The sequence below is a fragment of the Desmodus rotundus genome, chromosome 10 (assembly GCF_022682495.2).
Source record: "Desmodus rotundus isolate HL8 chromosome 10, HLdesRot8A.1, whole genome shotgun sequence".
Taxonomy (NCBI): Eukaryota; Metazoa; Chordata; class Mammalia; order Chiroptera; family Phyllostomidae; genus Desmodus; species Desmodus rotundus.
In genome coordinates this window covers 87,205,492-87,227,005 of record NC_071396.1, presented here as the reverse complement: position 1 = coordinate 87,227,005, position 21,514 = coordinate 87,205,492, and the positions used below count along the sequence as shown (strand labels likewise).

The window sequence follows — 21,514 nt, the reverse complement described above, 5'->3', positions numbered from 1 at the left end:
GTGGCCCCTGTGTAGGGCTGGTCTGTCCTGGCAGGGGAGACAAGGAGGGATTTTGCTTCGCTGACATCCCCCTTCACAAGACTGAGTCTGTGTGTACACTGCACTCTGCAATTAGAGAGCTCTGCAGAGGCTGTTAATACTCATTTCCAAGTACATCTACCACATGCCACTGAGGGGGATGACTGTACCAACTTATAGATGAGGAAACTGGGTTCACAGAGAGGAGTCAGTAAGTGGCCCTTGGCTAGTAAGTGTCCACCTGGGCACAGCTTCCTGTCTGGAACCACGTGTCAGCCTGTTCAGGGGACAATCACCTCAAGGAGAGAGCAGGGGAGTGACAGTAACTGCACTGGCAGGCACTAAGAGAATTTCTGGGCTGGAGGAAGCCTTGGGGACAAGAGTCCTCCCAGCTGGTGCCACTTATCAACTCTCATGGCGACCTCTGTCCCCTACCTCTCTGGAAGTCCGTTGTGCCTCTGTGTCCTCAGAGCCGTGGCCAGCTCCCAGCAGCTTCAGAGCACCACTTTTGTGTTCTCCCCCACCCCCATATTGGTCCCCTCCAAAGCAGCTGAGGTGTTCAGGATTCAGTGCTGTTGAGCCCCTGCCCCTGTTATGGGTACTGAGAATGAAGCAGGAACAGAACCTCACCTGAGCGTGGGGAGACAGCTCATCAAGGAACAAATGTACAACATTAATATGTCAGGGCGAGGGCGCTAAGAGAAGAGTCGATGTGACAACGGCTCAGAGAGTATGTGTTGGTGGCAGGTTACTATGTTAAATGAGGCAGTCGGGAGAAGTATCTCTGTGGAGGTCGCATCTGAGTGGAAACCTGAGGGGACTGAAGGAGTAAGCCATGCAGATAGTTGCGAGGGGGAGCATTCTGGGAGGAGGACACAGCCAGTGCAAATGTCCTGAGACAGTGTGCCTGACAGGGCTGAGAAACAGGAACGAGGCCAGGGGGTGAGCAAAGGGCAGAATGAAAGGAGGTGGGGTCAAGGAGAGGTTACACAGGGTCTGGGGGTCCCTTAAAGATTCCAGTTCAAAATGCAGCTGTGAGCTCTCTCAACAAAACGAACAAAAAAAAAAAAAACTGTGACAGAAATTCCTGAAAGCCGGACAAAAGCAACAGATTCATTCTATTTGTCTTTTTTCTGGAATCCTTTTCTTGTTATCCTGGGCCATGGAAACAATGTGGTCATTCTCTCCCCGTCTTCCTCCCTCCTCCTCCCTCTCCAAACCTGCCCCTGACCTTGTCCCGAGCTGGCTTGCCTGCATGCAGCTAGACAGTGGCCGCCTCCTGGCTGCAGGCAGGCACAGGCGGAGGATAAGGCCAGTGAGGGGACAGGAGGAGAAAGGCCCCCAGAGAGGCAGGCAGCAGCACGAGGGAAGACGTCACGGGGGCCTCTGACCGCTATTCATTTCAGTCCCCCATGTGTCTCCATCAATAACCGACTGCTGTGACCAGGAGGGAGAAACAGGGAAGGGAAGGAGGAGGGGTGATCTGGGGTCTGGATGAGGAGGGATGAGACAGAGCAGAGCGAGGCTCCTCGGCACTCACAGCCCCTCACAGCCCCTCACAGCCCCGGGCAGGAGTTGGAGGTGGGAAGGGCAGAGAGCCCACAGGGAGCTGAGGGCTTCTGTCTCCCTGATCTGTCCTCCCATTTCTGTGTCCCCATCACACATATAGTCCCTTCCAAAATCCTCTCTGAAGCTAGGAAGGGAATGGAGGCAGGACTAATTTCTATATTGGAAGAGCAGGAAAGGGGTTTCATTGGGTGATGGAGGGGTCGGGAATTGGAGAGGACATTGGGAGCTGTCTGGGGAAATAAGAGGCCGGAGCAAGCCTGATGACAAGTGCTGGTGTTAGCACCCGACTGGCACCACCAGCCTACAGACCTCATGAAAATAGGGTCTGGGCCACCAGGCCTGGCACAGAACATGACACACAATGGGCATTCAGGAAACAGTTGATAAGTGGCCATAAGAATGACTAAATGGTCAGCTCTGGACAGTTAAGGAAGGAAGTTGGCTTGAGATGGACTAAACCAGTCAAGGAGGGCTGCCTGGAGAAGGAGGACCTTGGTCCAATTCTTGCAAGATGGATGGGATTGGAGGAGGTGAAAATGGGGAGAGAGGCATCCCAAGTGAGGAGATTGTGAGAACAAAGGAAAGGGGCAGAGGCAGTGAATACAGGTGGTTGGGAGGTCAGATAAGATAATAAGAAAGAGTGACACTAGGGAAGTAGCCAGCTTGCAGGATGCCTTCCCTGGGGTCGTGGGTGGCATTGGAAAGTCTGACGCCACTTCCCCTAGGAGTCAAACCTGCTGTTGGCCAGAGTTGGCTTTTTCACACTCCCTGTGGTCCCAAGTTTTGCAGGCCTCCCAAGTCACAGTCAGCCATGTCTGTGGGCAGAGGAAGAGGCCACTGACACTGGGCAGTGTGAGGGGCCCTTCAGAAAGACTCCCCCACCAGCAAGCATTCTCTTTGCCTCGTCATTGTGCCTGAAAAGCCAGCATTAAAAAGTCACCCCTTGTGTTAGGCATAGGGCTCTTAAAACCCAAATTTCCTGGTGAGGCACTGTCAGAATCACTCAAGGGGAAAGCTAGACTGAGCCTTAGAGACCGAAGGGTCAAAACTCTCAGTTGATACACGAGGAGACTGAGGCAGGATAGGAGATGTGATTTGCAGGGGTCACCCAGGGAATTAGAGGCAGAGCAAGGGTCAGCCTTAGGTCTAGCCTTGCTCATTGGTGGGCTGGGTAAGCCCAGGAAGCCCTCTGACTTGGAGGGGTGTGAAGATCTCACTGCAAATGTGTCCATGGGCTAGGGCAGTGGACGCATGAAGCCCCATTCATTTTATTAGGCCAACCTGGCCTGGGGTCCTCCTTACAGATGGAGCCTTTATTTGGAAAGACAAGAGGGTCCTTCCATCATCCTTGATGAAGCAGCCAGCAGCATTCCTAAGGGAGGCCAGAACAAAAATTCATGGTCAAGTGTGACTAGAGGTGCTGGGGGTGATGGGTGAAAGCTGCCCTTGGGAGGTACTGGGGCTGGAGCTGAAACAGAACAGCGCCCAGAGGGAGGGATGAAGGGAGGGTGAACGAGATGTTGGAAAGGAAAGGGCAGAGGCACATGAGGCACCAGGGGATGGGGACAGGCACCCTTGGGGAGAGGGGGCATGGTGGGGGGAGGGTGCAGGGTGGGGAGATTTTGCCGAAGGAGCAGAACAGAACAGCAACGCAAGGGAAGAGAAGCAGACAGGAAAACGCAGAAGCAGGAAGGCTGGAGTATAGAGAGCACAAGAAAGAGAGGTGGGGAGCGGGACCAAGAGCAGGGAGGGGCTGGAGACTGGAGGGCGGTGGGAAGGCGCGTTGGCGGGCCGGGGCGCCCCACTGACCCTCTCGCCGCTTGCTTCCCTCCCTAGGCTGCGCTTTCCTCACCTACTGCGAGCGTGAGTCAGCGCTGAAGGCCCAGAGCGCGCTGCACGAGCAGAAGACCCTGCCCGGGGTAAGTGGTGCCCGCCGAGGCGCGAGCGACGGACGCGCCGACAGGGGGCGACTTCGGGAGACCCGGCTGCGAGGCGGCGGGCGTGGGGGGATCGCGGGCCGGGCGTGCCGCCCGCCTCCTCTCGGGAGCTCGCGCCCGCCCTAGCGCTCTGAGATGCTGCGAGGCGCAGAGCGGTGGCTGGGGCTCGTGGGCGCCGAGCTCAGACATCGCAAAACGGCCCCACATTCCGCCGTCCAGGCCCAGCGGAATTCTGGAGAGGGGCGAACTTGGCCACGGCCACAATCTTGGGCGGGGCTTCTCCCCTGCTGATCGGGTGTTGCTTCCGTGCACTGCTTGTGCAGCCTGCCGAGGCAGGCACACTGGGTGTCCAGGACCCCTGGAGCCTGGAGTTGCTTCCACCCGCCCCACGGGGCTCCCGATAGCGGGGCCGCCTGAACACCAGCAGATCAGCGTCGGATACTTGCTGTTCCAGGGGTGGGGTCCGGGGCAGGAGGTGGGGGGGCCTCCCCATCCAGGCTCCGCGCCCGAGTGAGATCACCGCGTTTATTTAAGGAGCCAGCCCTCGTCTTTGATAAACTATCGCGCCTCAGCCCTGGTTTATTGCTTCTGTGCTGGGGAGAGAGAATTATTTATGTCCCCCCTAACTGGGTGTGATATCAGCCACGGCTATTATCGAGGCTAGTTCATCACCATAAAATAAGAAGTGTTCCTCAGGTCAAGGGTCTGTGCTGTGTCTCCTGTGGGTTCAGAGAGATGGCGGAGTGGGGGGGGGGAGGGACGGGAGCTGAGATATACAGCTCACTGAGTATCTAAAAGATAAATGGAAAGATGTGCGTGTTTGTGGGCATAATTTAAAGAATTTATAAATATACCGTGTTTAAGCTGTATTATACAATGGACACTGAAGGGAAGTTCGTGTGTTCTGTATGTATGCTTGGCAATGTTTACACATGCATGTTTACATTCTTACCAAGCCAATAGTATGTAAACACACGTGTCCGTTTCTGCCCCACAGCGGGAAAGGTTAAGCAGGTAGACAGAGAGAACAGCACCTCTGGCAGGGGCAGCCTTTTCTTTGTATCAAAGATCCTTCCTTTCCCGTTTAGGGGTGGGGAGGGCCTTCCATTAAGACAGCCTTTGTATTGTATTTTGCTGTTTGTGATTACAAAGCACGGGCCTGAATCATCTTAATAATACACCCGTGCATGCAAATGTATGGAAATGGTACAGCACACGGGGTTTTTTTGTTTTTGTTTTTGTTTTTTTTATGTGGAACCCAGCTCTGGCACGGTGGCCGTTCCCTGGTTGGTTTTTAGTGGCGCAGCTACATGCACATATATTATAGTAATTACTTTCTGGGTGCCCTCTGTAAGATGGCAGAAATATGCTCCACATCTCCCCATGTTATATGTGAAGCATAAAGCCATATTGTAAGATAATCAAAGCTTCTGCGAAAGGTTTGTGCTGATTAATAAACTGTTTATGGTACTTTGTTTTGGGGGAGATTGTGATAGATATTTTAGAGCTACCCGAATGGAATAGAAAATACCACATTGCTATGGAAGGCCCTTCATCAGCTTGAGAGAGATTGCTGGGGAGTTTCGTGATGGCTAAAAGCCTGGAATTAGATGGGGAAACAGAAAGGGAAAGTGGGAGGGGGAGGCTTAGGGTTTTGAAGGGGGAGAGACCCAGGGTTGGGGGAATTTCAGTAGCAAGTGTGGATTGTTCGGGATCTAACATTAACTTGTGGTTGTTTATTTTACATACAGCAGAATAGCTAAATGATGGAGTGTATTAGTTCTTTAATAATTTATAGAAATACTTTGATGTTGCAGTAATTACATTAAAGGTCACATATCAAAGGTAATTTGGTTGAGCAGCTGTGATGGTTTCTCAGAAGCAATCAATACCACTGTCCGTGGTGCTGATTTCACTAAGGGGCCTGCCAGATTAAAGAAGGCTTATTACCAGGCAGAAAGGCCCAGGGGAAATCAGGAGCACATTGGAGCGTCGCGCCAGCCCCCCTTCCACCAATAATTAACACTGTTCCCCATAATCTGTGCTAATCCTTCATACTGGGAGATCCAGTGGCATTTTTCTGAAATCGCAAAGATGACTTGGGCAGGTTTGGAAGAAAGAGCAGGAAGAAATGCGAATGTATGTTGGGAGATGGGAGGGGTGAGGAGAGAGTTCAACAGTGTAGCTAAAACATAGCCTAGAGTTCCCTTGAGGTGGCTGGAATGCCATCCTTTCTTCAAAGGCCTCACGGGGAGACTCGTGGCCTCAAAGACCTCCTCACAATTCTCAGGGCCGGCACAGCCCACAGCAGGAGGGACAAGGAAAAAAGACAGGATTGCAGCTCAAACTTCCCAGGGCATACTGTCCCTGCACAAGCTCACTCGGAGACAAATGAAAAATAGGATGACAGAAAAAAATGCTTTAAGGTGTAGCCATTTGGATTCCAGAAAGCAGAACTGGTGTTGTTAGTGTTGGTTGGTTCTCTCTTTTGAGATCAGAGAATGTGTGCCACTAGCAAATGCAAGGACAGGGCCAAGCAAAACGCTCCAAACCAACCAAGTAATAGGTGTTCCTGCTAGCTGAGGCAGGGGCAGATCCCAGTAGGTGCCCCTGTGAGCTCACCTTATGTCTGAATAAGGAGAAAGAAATGAAAAAGGAACTGGAAAACTGGTAACCTCAGCAATTTAGGCACTTTTCCAGACTTCAAAACCCATTAAAGTCAATCCATTAAAAACCAGCTCTCCACTTTCTCACTGAGGAGAGAAGATAGTGCAGGCAGCCCACTCTGTTTCTTTCCCAGCAAGTTACAGAGCCAGCATCCTGTTGGCAGCAAGGAAAACAATGCCATTGTTGTCATGCACAGACACACTACCACAGCCCAAACATCAACAAAGAACTAGAGGCACCTCTCACACGTGTTCTCATTTGGGGGCTGAGGGGGAAGTCAACATTTCCCTTGGGATAAGTGGGTGGATGCTCAGAAACAAGACCACAGTGGCTGTTGTTACAATTCAGAGGTCAGTGTGCCTGGGAGCCAGCCTAGCCCAGGTCCCTTGGATGGCTGATGGAGTCATCCCTGGAACAGTGTCACAAATGGATTCTTGGGTTTAGTTTAGCATGACTTCAGTAGAATGAAATTACTAAACCACAAACCCTCGCCAGGGTCCTTTTGACCAGTGTTTTCCACCAGCATCTCGGCAGAGTGATTGCACATTTCTCTCCATTCTCCGTCTTTATCTCTTCCACACACTCTCAGTCTCTCTCTCTCTCTCTCTCTCTCTCTCTCTCTCTCTCTCTCTCTCTCTCTCTCCTGGCCCCTGCCCCTTTCCAGCCCATTCTCTTTCATTCCTAATGTTTGTTCCACTAATTTATAGGGTACAGCCAATATGGGGCAGTTCTCAATCCATCAACAAGTATTTTCTTAGTGTGTATTGGGCACTGTACACAGAGACCTGGCAGACACAGATTTTTTTAAAAATGCATCCTCCACCCCTCTTAACAATATTTATTAAGCACTTCCTATCTGGCAGGCATGATACAAACATATTACTTCCATTGTCTCATTTTATCCTCACAACCACCCTATGAGGGAGATATCATGATTATCCCCCATACACGAGGAGACCCAGGTTCAGAGAGATTAAACAATGTGCCCAAGGTCATGCAATTAGTAAATTGCCAAGCTAGGACCAACACCAGGCCTACTGCAAAACCCCCAGATGCCCACATCTCTTTTCTAGTGCCACCAGTTGCTTTAGAGAGGACACATAACTGTAGGGTGCAGGCGTTTCTCAAAGGTTTTGTTCATGACATTGGCAAGGTGGAAATAGAAAGTTGGAAGGAAGATGGGTCTATCAGGTAGGAGCACTGGTCTGAGAACCAGCCTAGAGACAAGTCACACATGGCAGGTCAGGAGCTGTGAGCTGGGCAGCAGATATCCACTGAGAACTCCCTGGGGTTGGCTGTACACAGGAAGCCTCTTGGAAAAATTCTGTCCCTTAAAATAGGTCCCTGCTGCTTAGTCTCGGCTCTCCCTACCTCTGGGACTTTGCAAGGAATTGTCTTCCAGGAAGAACCCATCTGTTTCCAAAGTTAGGAAAGTAGGGTCTCATGGGAAAGACTCTAATTAGAGAAAACCAGGGGACATGGCCAGTAGTGACCAGCACTTTGTGCCCCTGGCAGCAGAAAGGGCTCTTCACCAGGGCTGCTGAGAGGGAAGGTCTGAGTCCAGTTAGCAGAAGGCCTGGAAGCAGAAGAGGGAGCTGGCAGAGGAGAGGGGAGAAGAAAGGGGGAGGAGGGGGGAAAGTGGGAGATGTATCTGCTTGGTAAACATTAAAGTTCCAATTCACTAGTTAAAGATTGGCTTTTGTGCCCTCACTCTGGCAACCTGAGAATACAAAGCAAACCTACACACTCCTCTGGGCCATCTCCTGCCCCAGTACACAGGCAACACCGCTGCCTCCACACCTCCTGACTCAGGTCACTGCAACTCAGGATGGTCATTTCCATGGAAATTCAATGTGACCTTCTTTGAGTTTACCAGGAAAGATGTTAAACTGGAAAATTCAAAAAACAAAAACTCAATTGAATTTCTGACTGTCTGAGGATGTCTCTTCTCTCTTTCTCCCCCTTCCGTTTTCCTGCATCCTATTTTGTCTTCCTTTCTTTCTCCTTTTCTCTTTATGTTTCTTTTCTCTCCCTTCTGGTCATTTTCTGCTTCTGCTTTTCCCTTCTCACGTTCTACCCTTTCTTCTTTTATCCTTTTCACTTGCTTTTTCTGTCTCCTCTCCTCCTCCTTCCCTCCACTCTCCCTCTCTCCTTCTGCCCACACCACCTCTAATTTGGCATCCACGGGGACTCTAGGGGGACCTCCACCAGCTATCCTGGGGCTTCCCTGATGAAGCCCATCTCCTTTCTGACAGCCCTGCCATGGAAGGATCCATCTAATTTTATGTACAACTTGTAAAGATGAATGATAAGTAGAAAGGATGCAGGCAAGAACAAGATGAATAAATTATAAAGGGCAAATGATGACAAGACAGGGGTCCCCAGAGACAGTGATATGATAACAGAAACTAAAGACGAATTTATGATGGATGTAGTTAGCATGTACGGAAGCTGTTAATTCTTCAGGGTAGTTTTCCAACTTCTAGTGATTGGAGATGTGCTGTATTTACACTTGTCTGTGCTGTGGGCACAGTGCTGGCTTTTGTCTCTATATGGTGAGTCTGGGTCCCATCAGCATGTGCATCTTCTCTCTCAGCTCTTGCCACCTTCTGAGTTTCTGCTTCTTATGGTGGAGTCACACACCAAACCAGACCCACTTCCCACAACCTGGTCCTGCTGTTTTTCTTCTTGCTGAGTGTATTATTTTTGGGTCTGCTGTAACCAAGTACCACAAATTGGGAAGGGGGCTTAGATAACAAGAATTTACTGTCTCACAGTTCTCAGGCTAAGAGTCTCAGATCAGGATGTTGGGAAGATTGGTTCCTACTGAGGGCTGTGAGGGAGACTCTGTTTCCTGCCTTTCTCTTCATTTCCAGTAACCTCAGGCATTCCTTGGTGTATAGATGGTGTTTTTATGTTGTTATAATGTCTTCCCTGCAAGCATGTCTGTCTCTGTGTCCAAATTTCCCCTTTTGATAAGGACCCACCTCTAATGACATCATCTTAACTCGATCATCTGCAAAGACCCTATACCGGGGTTAGGATTTCAACTGCTTTGGGGGGAAACACAATTGAACCTATAACAATGAGAAATGGGAAGTCCTATTGCTCTTCCATGGCATGGAGAAAACAGTTTTCAGTGGTGTTTGAGTCCCCAGGGTAGGGTGGTGGGGTGAGGAAAAGCAGTCCCACCAGCCCTTTCTCCAGATCCCACCCTTGGCCACATGCATCTTTTTTCCTCTCTTGGGGAAATGACTGACCTATACTCCTTATTCTCCCATATTCCCTAAAGAGAACTATTCACTTGTCCATTCAGAACAGAGAGTAATTTTGCCTCCCAGTGGACATTTGACATTGTCTGAAGACACTACCGGCATCTGGTAGGTAGAGGCCAGGATGCCACTACACATCCTCCAATGCGCAGGAGAGCCCCCACAACAGAGAGTCGTCTGGCCCAAAATGTCAGTAGTGCTAAGGTGAAGAAACCCTGTGCTAAGGCCAAAGGTAGATGGAAAAGACCCCGGGAGACCCTGGGCAGCAGAAGGGGCAAAAGCTCATCTCCAGGCAATAAAGATCATTTCTGTTGGCCAGTCACACACCCTCATATCTGTGGGCCAGAATTGGACTAAGGACTGCCAGTTTCAGCACTGACTTGCAGCTCCCTTCTCTCGTTTTACCCACATGGGATCCGATCCTAGTGAAATGAGCTGAGAATTTGCTTGTGACACAGCAGGGACAAGAGCCGAGGCCTCCACAGCCAGCCTACATGTGGGGTTTCTTCAGTCCCTCCCTTCAGAAGAGTCCCCATCCTGACAGGAAACAGACCTGGCAAGCATATGCCCAGCCTGGCAGTCCCTCAACAAGTGACTTAGAGCATGCCATGGACAGGGAGCTCCGGTTGAGAGCACTGGGACCCATGCTGGGCCCATTATACAGAAGGGAACACCAAGGTTCCAAGAGGGAAGTCAGAAATGTTTTAAATCCAGAGACTGAGGGCCACATGGGTACAGAGGCTACATGTGGGACACCAGCATATCTTTCCTCTCCTCTTCCTTGACCCTGCCTACACTGGCCAGGTAGGAAGGTGTCCCCATTTTTCAGGCAAGACTCTCAACTCCCACAGGAACCACATTGTCTCTGTGGCCCCCAGGGCAGAGCGCAGGCCTGGCCATGCCTGTGCTCAGTAAGAGCCACTGACTGACTTGCCTGAAAGAAACAGAGAGCCCCTGTGTCCAGAGCCATCATATATAACTTGAAAGAAATAAATAAGAGGCCATGTGAGATCATGGACAGAACTTGGCTGAGGGTCAGGGAGCCTGGACTCCAGGTCCAGCCCCAAATAAGACATGTCCTAGGTAAAGCACTCAGCGTGGAACCTCCCTGGGCCTTCTCTTTCTAGGTGGTGAAAGGAGGCGGTTGTGCAGATTGCCTCCGGAGTCCCTTCTAGCTCTGACGTTCTTGAAAGTTCTAAGAATAATAGACTTGGCATTATATTACTTAAGATGACAGAGAGACTAGGGGAAAGTGGGAGGGTGAGGAAGAGTGTCTCCTGCTCTCCACTGCCCGACTCCATCTGTAACCAGCACAGCGGAGCACCCGTCGGCTATGTCTCTCCATGACACAGACCAGCCAGACTGCTGGCCCCTGAGGACCAGTCATGGGGCAGGGCTGCTGTGAAGGACTGGATCCCCCATGGCACATCCACCCCTGCCCCCCAGTCAAGCCTTTCTCCTGCCTTCGGCTCAAGTCTCTTTCCAATGAAACCAGGCAGGCCCTTCACACACTCTTCGGCACTTGTCCTGGTGTGGTTTGGATCATGATTGCCGTCACCCACATCAGCAGCAACAGTGTTTATGGATTACCTGCCCCCTGTAGAGTTCTTTTGTGGGAGGTGGGGTGTCTGGCATCAGACAAAAATGGTTGAGACAGCTCATTGCTAAAGGAGCTTACAGCCAGGTTTGGGAGGTGAGTGTGAAGACAGCTCATGATCCAGAAATATCTTCCGGTGCTGAAAAAGGGTAGTGATGGGAGTTCCCAGGAGTTCAGATGAGAGAGACCTTGTGACAAACTTGAGTGTCATGGAGGAGCCCACACCACCACCGGGGCCCCCATTTCCAGACTCTTGCCCCGCGGATGCATTCTTCATAGGGCGCCCAAGGTGATCATGAAGATCTGATCACCTAAACACCCTGTAGGCTTCCTGTCTCCCCTGAGAACCGACTGGGTGGTGCACTCCCTCTCCTGGCACAAACTCTCCAAACCCACGGAGCTTGCACGTCACGCTCCTTCAGGCTCCTCTTTTTTCATGTCATTCCCTCTGCCTGGAGAGTTTCTAGTCATCCTTGGAGGCCCAAGTCCAATATCACTTTCTCTTTAAATATTCTCTGGCCCCTCTGAAGGCATTCCAATTCCCCGTGGCACCTGGCACAGCCCCTTGGTCCCACGCTGCTCTGGTTAAGTCTACTTTTCACCTTTCACTGTCCCTGACCCCAGTGCTTTGCTGTACCTGCTCCTGTGCCTGCAGCTATTCAGAGCTGGTGGAAGCAGGAAGGGCAGCTGGCGGCAGTGGCTTCTCTTTCTGCTTGTTGACCTCGCTGGCCTTGTCACCTCCCAGTGGCATTACATCAGATCCATTCTCATGGCTCTTGTCCCATCCACATTACCTCCAGGCCCCTTTACAACGTTTTCAGCTTAGTTCATGTTGCAGGGTTACATTTGGGAAGACGAAGCCTCACTCGCGTTTATGCCTGTACAAAGGAAACTCAGTGTGGAAGGTGCTTTGGCCTGGGCAGTCACAGCTGGCACAGGTGGATTTCTGGGTGGGCCATGACAGGAGTGAGGGGAGTTTTCTTGCACATGTGCACCAGCCAGAGGGGGTGTCCTAGGCTGCTTCATGAGTCCAGGTGAAGCTTTTATTTAAAGGGTCTGTTGACATTTCACCAGAACACGAGGCTGAGAAGTAGAATGTCGGCATGAGCTCCAGCCCCTGGATGGATGTGTTTTAGGATTGGAGACGTTTCTTCTAAAGAATGTGTGCATGGGCAAGCAGAGAGCCAGGCGTCTGTGTTGTTGGCCCGCGTCGTTCCTGAATGGCGAGCTGCCATGCCCCATCAACCACAGGCCACCCTGGGTGATGATGGCAGAAAGCGGTATGGTTCTTTAGCTTTCAATTCTTTATGAAAATAGTTGTTGTAAAGAAAAGGGCTGGAGTTCAGGAAAATGAGGTCTCTTAGGGCTCCAGTTTATTGTGGTTCCAGGGTGTGCTTTGGACAAAGACATTTGTTGGTGTTCTTGACGAGACCCGCAAGGGATGCCAGGCCAGGGGCTTCATCTCCCGAGGAGCCTGGTGTGCCCAACCCTGTGGCCAGGACAGAAGAGGTAAAATGATACCAAATGCTTCTTGTCCAGGGAAGACACCAACTATCTAGATGACTTGGGACAAGCCACCTGACCTTTCAGGGCTGGTTTCTTAAGTCTATAATGGAAACCTTATATGTAAACCCCGTATATGCTGTGGAGTGCTATAAACAATCCAGGTATTATTATGAATGACAGAACAATGATGTGAGTGTGGATGACCTCGGGGTCCTTTGCCACAGTAAAATCTGCTGACTCCTAATTCATACACAAAATAATCACGGTACACTAAAAACATAAAATGATCAAACATGCAATTTGGATGACATGTCCCATTACATTGTAGAAGAGGGAGATGACTATGAGCTAGAATGACCAGAAAGGGCTCTGTAGAGGGGAAACAGAGTCCAGACGTGGGTTAAAGAGAAGAAATTTGAAAGGTAATAAGGAGAGAGCCATGAAAGTCTGAATTTTCCCCCCAGAATTAAGGATGAGAACAGGGAAGATGCAGCTGAAGGACAAAGCAGGCCTTTTTCACACTGCTGCCCTTCAGAACCCGCCCTCCCATGCAGCCTGCAGACCATAAGCAACTCCAGGCAGATGAGTCACCGACCTCCTGCTCACTCTGGACGTGGCTTCAGACCCCAACAATCCCCATCTTCCCTCCTCGCTGGTAAGGCCTGCCTCCCACTGCCCACCCACCATAGTCCTCCCTGAGCTTCTAGACTTAGCTCCAAGTCCACGCCTTCCTCCGCGAAGCTCTCCCAAACTGCTCTAACCCACATTCTTCTCCCCCTTGTCTGAGCAAGGTCAACAGCACCAGAGGTCCAAACCCTAGTGAACATGGGGATCTGGCACTTCACCATGACCAGAGTGCTTATTAGAAATGCCGTCTTGGGCCTCTTCTCCAGTGGTCTGAGCCATGTCACTCAGACGTACCCACTGCACTTTAATAAGATCCCTGGGAGATTCATGTGCACAAAAATGTTTCATGGCCACTGGCCTAACGTTAGGCTTTAAAAACATATTGTTTCAGTTTGAGTGATCCCAGAAGCATTTGAGTACAAGTGGCTTCTTTGGGTGGTGACCCAGGAAACATGAGGAGATAGTGGGAAAGTGCAACAGGGCAGAAAGAAACCAATAAAAGCTGCGTTACTGAGCAGACCAGCTTCCTCTCTGAGTGGTGCTTAACCCTATTGGTGACTCTAGAGCCATGTGGGTCATAGCCTCCATAGTCATCATCCACCCAAGGGCAAGGGAGCTGGGGTATTTGCTCGCCAGTTCCCGCCAGTTCCCACCAGTCTTTGGTTGAGGGGGTGTGCAGGGACCATTCATTTCCCAGCTCTTCTGGTTTGGGCGTGGTTGGCAAAATGGGCTCCAAGCCAGAGAGTGCCCTCAAGTAACAAGTGCAGGTGCTGGCAGTTGGAAGTCAGGCCCCCATCACTGCGGTGAGGAGAGCAAGGGGCTACAGGCAGGGCTCTACCTGCACCTGCTCCAGACCTACTCTGACTCCTGACTCTAGATTCCCAAACGGGAGGGCAGTTAACAGAAAGCCTGTCTCTCCAGCCACCATGACAACTACTACTATTCACCAAGTAGCACTGTGGGCCAGACACTGCACAACTACTATTTATCTGTCAAGGCAGCATTGCACAGGTGCTCCCAAGGAGACATCACCAGTGCTCTCCTGGGGAAGAGGACACTGAGGTGAAGGCACTTGCTCAAGGCCACATGGCCGGGAGAAGTCTGGCTCCAGGGCCCGTGCTCCCTCCACTGCATCCTGTGGCACCAACCCTTGGAAAACCTGAGCTTTACAAGGGCAGGAATGGTGTCATCTTCCTCAGTCCCTGTCACCCCAAGGCCAAGACCAGGCTACTCCCATGGGAAAGTCCAGTAGGATGGCCAGGGGGCCCTACAGGTGTCACCACACAGCAGACCCGCCTCGTTCTGCAGGGATAGCAGAGTCAGATTCCAGCCCCAGCTCTGCCTTGGGCCTTACCATGTGCCCCTGGGAAGCCACTTAACCTCTCTGAACCTGTTTCAGTAACTACCCTGTCATTTAGAAATACTTTCAGCTGCAGTGGCTTCGACCAATAGGGCTTTGGTTTGTGCATATCACAGAGTCTGGGGGCTGGTGCTGCTTCGACAGCATGACCATGTCACGTCAGCACCAGAGTCTCCTCCCTGTGGGTATAAAATGGCTGCCTGGGCTCCACCCATTACCTCTGCATTCAATGCAAAAAGTTTCCCCCAGGCTCTCCCCAGGAGGCATCTGTGCGTGTCTCTTTGGCTCGAACTGTGTTACATCACCGCCCTAGCTATAAGGGAGGCTGGGGAAGGGGATATGTTGCCAAAGATGAGACACATATCTGCCATGATCAAAACTGTGCTTTGGTTGGTGAAGGAGAAGTGGGGACAGATGATGGATCAGAGCTGCATGTTCTGCCCCACCAGCCTCACAGGGAGGGGTAGGGATCACAGAAGAGCAGGCCGGCAGAGCAGCAGCCCCACCCCCCACACATACACCGCTTGCCTTCAGCTCAGCTCAGATCACGACCTGATGCTTGTATAAGGAGGCTGAGTCAGAAAGAGTAGTTTCGCAGAGATGTTTCTTCAGCTGCTAACTCAGCACATTTATCCAACTACTGACATGGTTGCTAACTCCACGGGATTCATAGTGGGGGGATGAATTTTTATCATCTGTATCTTTCTTGAACTTCTGTCCTTCTGTGCCTCTGTATGTGGCTTAAATATTAAGGAATCAAAGGCCACTGTCCCGTATCACAGGCATTCCATGGCCATTTCCTCACTCACTTTTTGGGGACCACCACAGTGGGGGCTGCATACCTTCTGAAAGCAGCCCAGCCCATTTTCAGGGCCAGCAACACGGTGACAAATTTATTTTTCAGAGACTGAACACAACATTTCTGGTAAAGGGGGGTGAAGTGAGGTGGTACGCTGTGTGTAAAGCCTGTCTGAGAAATGAAAACTGGCCCTGAAAAGCTTCAGCTTGGCTGGACTGAGAGCCAGGACGGAAAAGGTCAGAGATGGCCCCAGGGCTGGCATAGGCTCTCCTCTGCTTCCCAGGCCCACTATGCCCTCCCACCCCCAGCAGCATCGGCTGTCCTGAGAGGACTGAGCCTCTGGTCACAGAAGTGTTCAAGCAGAGTCTGAGTCACTTGGCGGTAGGGCTGAGGACAACACAGCTACTTCCTACATTGCACCAAGTTGCTTCTAGGAGGTGAGCCAAGATCCCACAATTTTATCCATATTTTACTTGTTTCTTCAAATAAAAGGCCCCACAAAACCTATCCGAATCATCAGCACCCTCACCAAACCCAGCTGCCCTGCATTCCGCAGCCTTAACACAGAAGGAAGTCCTGACCATTCCAACCCTCCCTCCATTCTCTCCCTTCTGTGAAGACTCTCAGGGCATAGAGACCAAATGCACCATGCTACGGGGCAGGTTCAGGCCACAGCTTAAGCCAACCCAGGTCCACCACTCATGACCTCAGGAAAATCACTCCAACTCTCTGTGCCTTAATTTCCTCTTCTTCACCCTGGAAGCCAATAGTTCCTTTAGCCAGGGCTGCTTACCCACAGCGTGAGGTGATGCGTGCACAGTGCTGAGCACCCTGTGTACTCATCGGAAATGTGTGATGGTCTCTCCACTTCTGCTGCTGTTGCTTCAGCCATTCCTTCTTTCCCCAGAGGAGCAAGTCTTCCTGCCTGGCCCCTTCTGATCTGCCCCTGGCCCCATGTGCCCTGGTCTGGAAGACAATGGACCTAGGGAGCACAACAGCAATCCCCTCAGCTGCATGGCCAAGCTCGGGGCTGGCCACATGGGAGGACAGACAAACCCTGCTGAATGGAAGTCAAGTATGGGCTTGGCAGGAACATCCCTAAAGGTCACTGGTCCTCTCCCCACCAAAGCCTGGTTGTGCTTAAGGAGGGTGGTTTGAGATCACCACTTCATACCCCCACGAGGCGTGTTAGCTAAGTTTGTCCAAATGGTTTGCATGGTCCCTTGATGAGACTTACATACCTCCCTCTCCACTTCACGTTCACTGACCTCCACTCCTGGACGCTGGGTGAGGGAAGCCCAGAAAATTTAAAACTCTAACCTGTGAGAGCAGAAGCCAAGTCATGCCCTAGCACCCATGCAGTTTAAGGTGGTCCAGGAGGCCCTTCAAGGCAGGGTGACTCAGGGATCTGAAGTGAATATACCTTCGGCCTCTCCCAGCAGCCCTGACAGCTGGCAACCAACAGCTGGGACTGCTGGGAGCCTGAGAGAAGGTTTTTAATTCAATTGAAAAGTGTTTCCTGAGCCCCCACCAGGAGCATGATCCTGTGCTAGGTACTGGCTGACAGGTGGAAGCCAGGAGAGGCCAAGGACCCTGCTGCCCTTGGGGCTTTCCCTCCCACAGAGGAGAAGAGGTGTACACACCAAGCATAGAGGAAAATGGGTTGAGACTTTGGACTGAAACTGAGAGGTCTGAGTAGTCTGGAAGCAGCAAGGCAGCAAGCACTCACCGAGTGCCTTCCACAAGGGCATCACATGGGACACCAGGGGCACTGCCCTTGGAAGGATGGGCAGGGTTTGGGTGGACAGGGGAAGGCATGGGCCACCCCAGTGAGAAGCCATCAGGAATGGGAATGGTAGGGAATGGAGAGACTACTGGAATCTCCCTTCACTGAGCGGCCTCAGTGGACAGAGCTGGCACACCTGGAGCATGGGCTGGCAGAGGCTGCTCACTCTTGGGAAAGCTGCTGGAGGAGGGTTTGGGGGAAATTGGCTCCATCTGGGACACTGCAGCTGGTAAGGGGAACTTGGCATCCCCCTCCCCTACCTACTGGGACAACTATTCCCATGTGGAGGAGGATGCTGGAGAAGCTCCTAAACCACCTTATTGCACATCAGAGACACTCTAAGACAGAAGTCCCCAACCTTTTTTGGCACCAGGGACCAGTTTCATGGAAGAAAATTTTCCCTGGACCAGGGGGTCAGGGATGGTTTCAGGTTGATTCAAGGGCATTGTATTCAAGCTCACCTCCTGCTGTGCGGCCTGGTTCTTAACAGGCCTGGACCAGTACATGTCTGAGGCCTAGAGGTTGGGGACCCCTGCTCTGAGACATTCAGATTTGTCGCACATGCAAAGAAAGGCAGGTGTTCAATCTCTGTCTCTCTCTCACACACACACATACACACAGCGACATGAAGACAGGCTGTGGCCTGGGAACTCCTGTCACAAATGCTCCCCGGGTGATCTCAGTACTATTTCAGCTCCAGGACCCCAGAAAACCCCACTCTCTGTCCAGGAAACCTTGATTCCTTCTCTTCGGCTAGAGGAGTTTGATCCACAAATGAGACTCTTCTCTGCCATCATGCCTCCCCTTGCCCAACCCCAGAGAATCTCAGGAATTAGAGTGGAACAGGGCCTTAGCATCACCTGCTCTGCACCCCCAATTTTGCAAGGGAGACACAAAAGCCCAAAGAGGACACTGCCTGCAAAGGTGCCAGGTGTTGGGCACAGCTCTGCCACGGTGCACATTAGGGTCCTTTCTCATTTGAAAACATGGCCTTTCTCTCAAAGAGGCTCCTTGACTGAGAAATCTAGTTCAGAAGAGCTGGGGAGGACACCCATTCCATTAGCATCCATATTATGGGGTGTGCTTGGTGCGGTTTTATTATTTTTGAGTAGACAGTTCAGCAGCGCTTCCAAGTTAATGTCCTGCCAAGCTGCTTTAATGAACAGACACAAAGTACATGCAATCAGCACAGTGGTGGTGTGACAGAAGTCGTGAGCCACTTGCAAACTCCGTCTCCTTTTAGGTAGGCAACATATTCCTGCAGACGGTAATATTGTCTACACTGCTTATTTGCTGATCCTAATTTTTTGTGCCATAGATTTTGCCAAGTCTGACTTCTCTGGAAGTCCAAATTGCCTTTTCTTCTCATTTGCTGGGTTCAAAACTTACAGATTTCAACCAACTCCTTACGTGGGGAGCATCTCACAGATGGAGGAAACTTCACAGTAGGTCACAGCCCCTCCACAAAAACCCCCTTGATGGAGTGAACCCCATTCTCTAACACACCCACAGGGTGTCCCTGGGGCTTGTCCTGTATTATGCGGTGGCAGAGTAGGCTGGATCCATCAGACACCCCTCCCTCCTCTCAGACCCCATGTAGCTTTGCGTTGCTTCGTGTGCTTCAGCCCACACCCTGCCTAGGACTCCTCAGACACTTCCCACCCCTGTTAGATCACCAGGCAAGAACCCGATCCGTCCCCTGCCAGCCCATGGAAGCCACCCCCCTACCTGGCAGAGGCTTCCGCCCTCCCCACTCCTGCCCTGAGGTTCTGGGGAGATAACATGTGCCATCTTCCTCTATTCTTATTAAACGATTTATCTGGGGGAACTTAATATTTTCTTTTAGGATAAACTGAGCTAATACGATGTGCTTGTTTTAATTTGTGAGGTTAACTTATCTAATTATCTGTGGGGTTCAGTTAAATCCTTGTGCCCGGGCCGGCTGCAGGTGTGGGCTTTGAATCCTGCCAACAGGAAATCTCTTAAAACAGGCTGATCTAGCACAGCGGGTCTGCTGGTATGAGGGATTCTCTAATAATACATGAATTTATTAACAGCCAAAGATAAATAGAGGACGTATTAATATTTATATTAAACACATTCACAAGGAACAACAGTCTGCTGCTTCCCCATGCCCCCAACCCATGTCACAGTCTGTGCCATCCAGGCTGAGTCCAGGGCCACCCCTGAGGCCTTACATAGATCCCCTGCAGTCTGACACTAGAGGGAGCTGGTCTGGCGGGGGTTGAAGCCCTGCCGCTCAGGTCCTTAAAGTTGGCGCAGTCTTCAGAGTTGAACAGGCTCCTCCCCTAAGGAAGGTAAGTTATGGGCCCACTGCCTCTAAGCTGGAAATATTGTCCCAGAAATCTTTGTTTAGGCTGAGAGGTACAACACCTAGAGGGGAGGGGGTGGGCATGTCCAGGGAGGTGACAAGGGAAGGAGAAGGAAATCTTTCCATCTGAAGATAGTTGGATGGCTAGTGACATCCAGCCAAAAGCGGGACAGCCTGGACAGATGTTACCTGTGGCCACATTGGGGTGGCAGGAGAATCTTGGGAGGCAGGTAGAGGGGACACAAAGAGTGCCCCCCCACAGATATGTCACAAGGGGGTCCTAGCTTCCCAACCCCACCCTCTTCCCTGACCCACAGGAGCTGCCCCACCTCCCACTGGATGCTTGGGAAACCTCTCAGAGCTGGGCCCAAGGTGCCAGCACTGTCCAGGGCGTGTGGAATTCTAACTCCAGAAATTCCACATTGTTCAAAAATCCTGAAAATCCCGCTAGCCTGTATTGTTTGGAAACATGGTTTTGGCATCAAGCCAGGCAGCCGCCCGCATTTGAAATGCATTTCCCATTACCTGAGGCCCAGACGTCCTGACAGCCTGAGTCACTCAGCACTGACCTGTTTTCAGCCCGCGTCAGGCTCTCTCTCTTCCACATGAACGATCTGGATGAAGTCGCACTTATAAAGGCACGTGTAAAACAAGCACACACGTGCAAAATGTACATGTGCACACACAAATGCAGCTGTGTGCACACATTTAACACTCAAACACACATGTGCTCACACCAGGGGCCCATGGCATATATGTGTACACATGCACACATAAGATGTGCACGCACAGGCATGCATGGACACTCACACATGGGCACACACACATATGCACGCACATTCTTCTTCAGGCTCCTCTGGAATTGAAAGAGAATGTAGCTCTACAGGGACAGCTGAAGATAAACTCTTGATTTCTGATTTCCAGAGCAGTTCGGACAAGGTCCTCTGAAATGCATTAAAATGCTAATCACAGCATCTGTCTGAACCCTGGCAGCTGTGTGACTTGGGGGGAAATCGAAACAGAATGTATTCAGAAGCCTGGAACTCTTTGACTCTCCTTGCCTGGCTCTGTCCTTTGTCTTTCCGCTACCCTTCCTTGGCTGCCCCCCACCGCCTCCACAAACACCATCCTCTCTGCATTCGCATCTGCAGCCTGGGCCACAGTGGCTTCAGCTCTGCCAGACTGGTCCTCCCAGAACACCATGGCTGCCCAGTGCTGACAAACAAAGCTGCCGCCCTTCTGGGTCTATCTTCAGTTACCGCCAGTGGAGCTACCCCAGTGCATTGGAAGAATGGCCTCCCACCAGCTGGCCCCACTGTTCCCCAGGGCCTCACAAGGCCTACAGGCTCCAGACCTCTCCCCATTGCGGAGAGCAGAAAAAGTGCCTTCCTGATTAAGGATGAATGCTGCGAGCATGCTCTCTATTTAACCCCAAGAATGGGTTAGAATTTCAGACACCATAGCAGTCAGGTCAGGCAGACACTTTCTGACACCCCTGACGACACCGTCTATGGACAAGGGAATGGGCTCAGGGGAGGTTCATGTACCCACCTTCCTGGTGAACACCCCGCACTGATTCTCTACACTGCAAAGTGACATCCAAGGCCTCCCCACCTATCCCTGACTGTCAGTCCAGCTTCTCTCCACCACTCCCACCTGATGCCAGGATCCAGGAGCACCCAGCCTGCCTGACTCTCCCTGCTGTGCAGCCTCACACCTCCTACTTTGCTTCGTTGCTTCCCCTTGCCTGGCATTCTCCTACATCCCAAGCCCTTTGCCAGTCCAGTCTCTGGTCAACATTCCAAACTCAGCCTAGACATCACCTACTCCAGGAAGCCTTCCTCAGTCTGACAGCTGGTTAAGATGCCCCTCCTGTGTTCTGGACTCAGTTGCCAGAGTTGAATGTGACCTATCAGTCAGCAGCTCCCCCTGACTATGCACTCTTGGAGGGCAGATCCACCCTGGGGGCCCTGCAAGAATTGACTGCTAGTGTGTGGGTGTGCACCTATCTGGGTCCAGAGCCACTTTGTGTGGTTCCTCAGTG

The 21,514-nt window shown here is 51.4% G+C and overlaps 1 protein-coding gene across 31 annotated transcripts in view; it reads left to right on the top strand.

Moving 5' to 3' along the window:
- The window catches only part of CELF4 (CUGBP Elav-like family member 4), a 291,991-nt gene that overhangs the window by 72,183 nt on the left and 198,294 nt on the right, over positions 1-21,514 (top strand). For all 31 annotated transcript variants that reach the window (XM_024580478.3, XM_045187666.2, XM_024580476.3 and 28 more), the window contains exon 2: positions 3,424-3,506. In XM_024580478.3, coding sequence (XP_024436246.1) covers positions 3,424-3,506 — 83 coding nt within the window. The remainder of the gene's footprint in view (positions 1-3,423; positions 3,507-21,514) is intronic.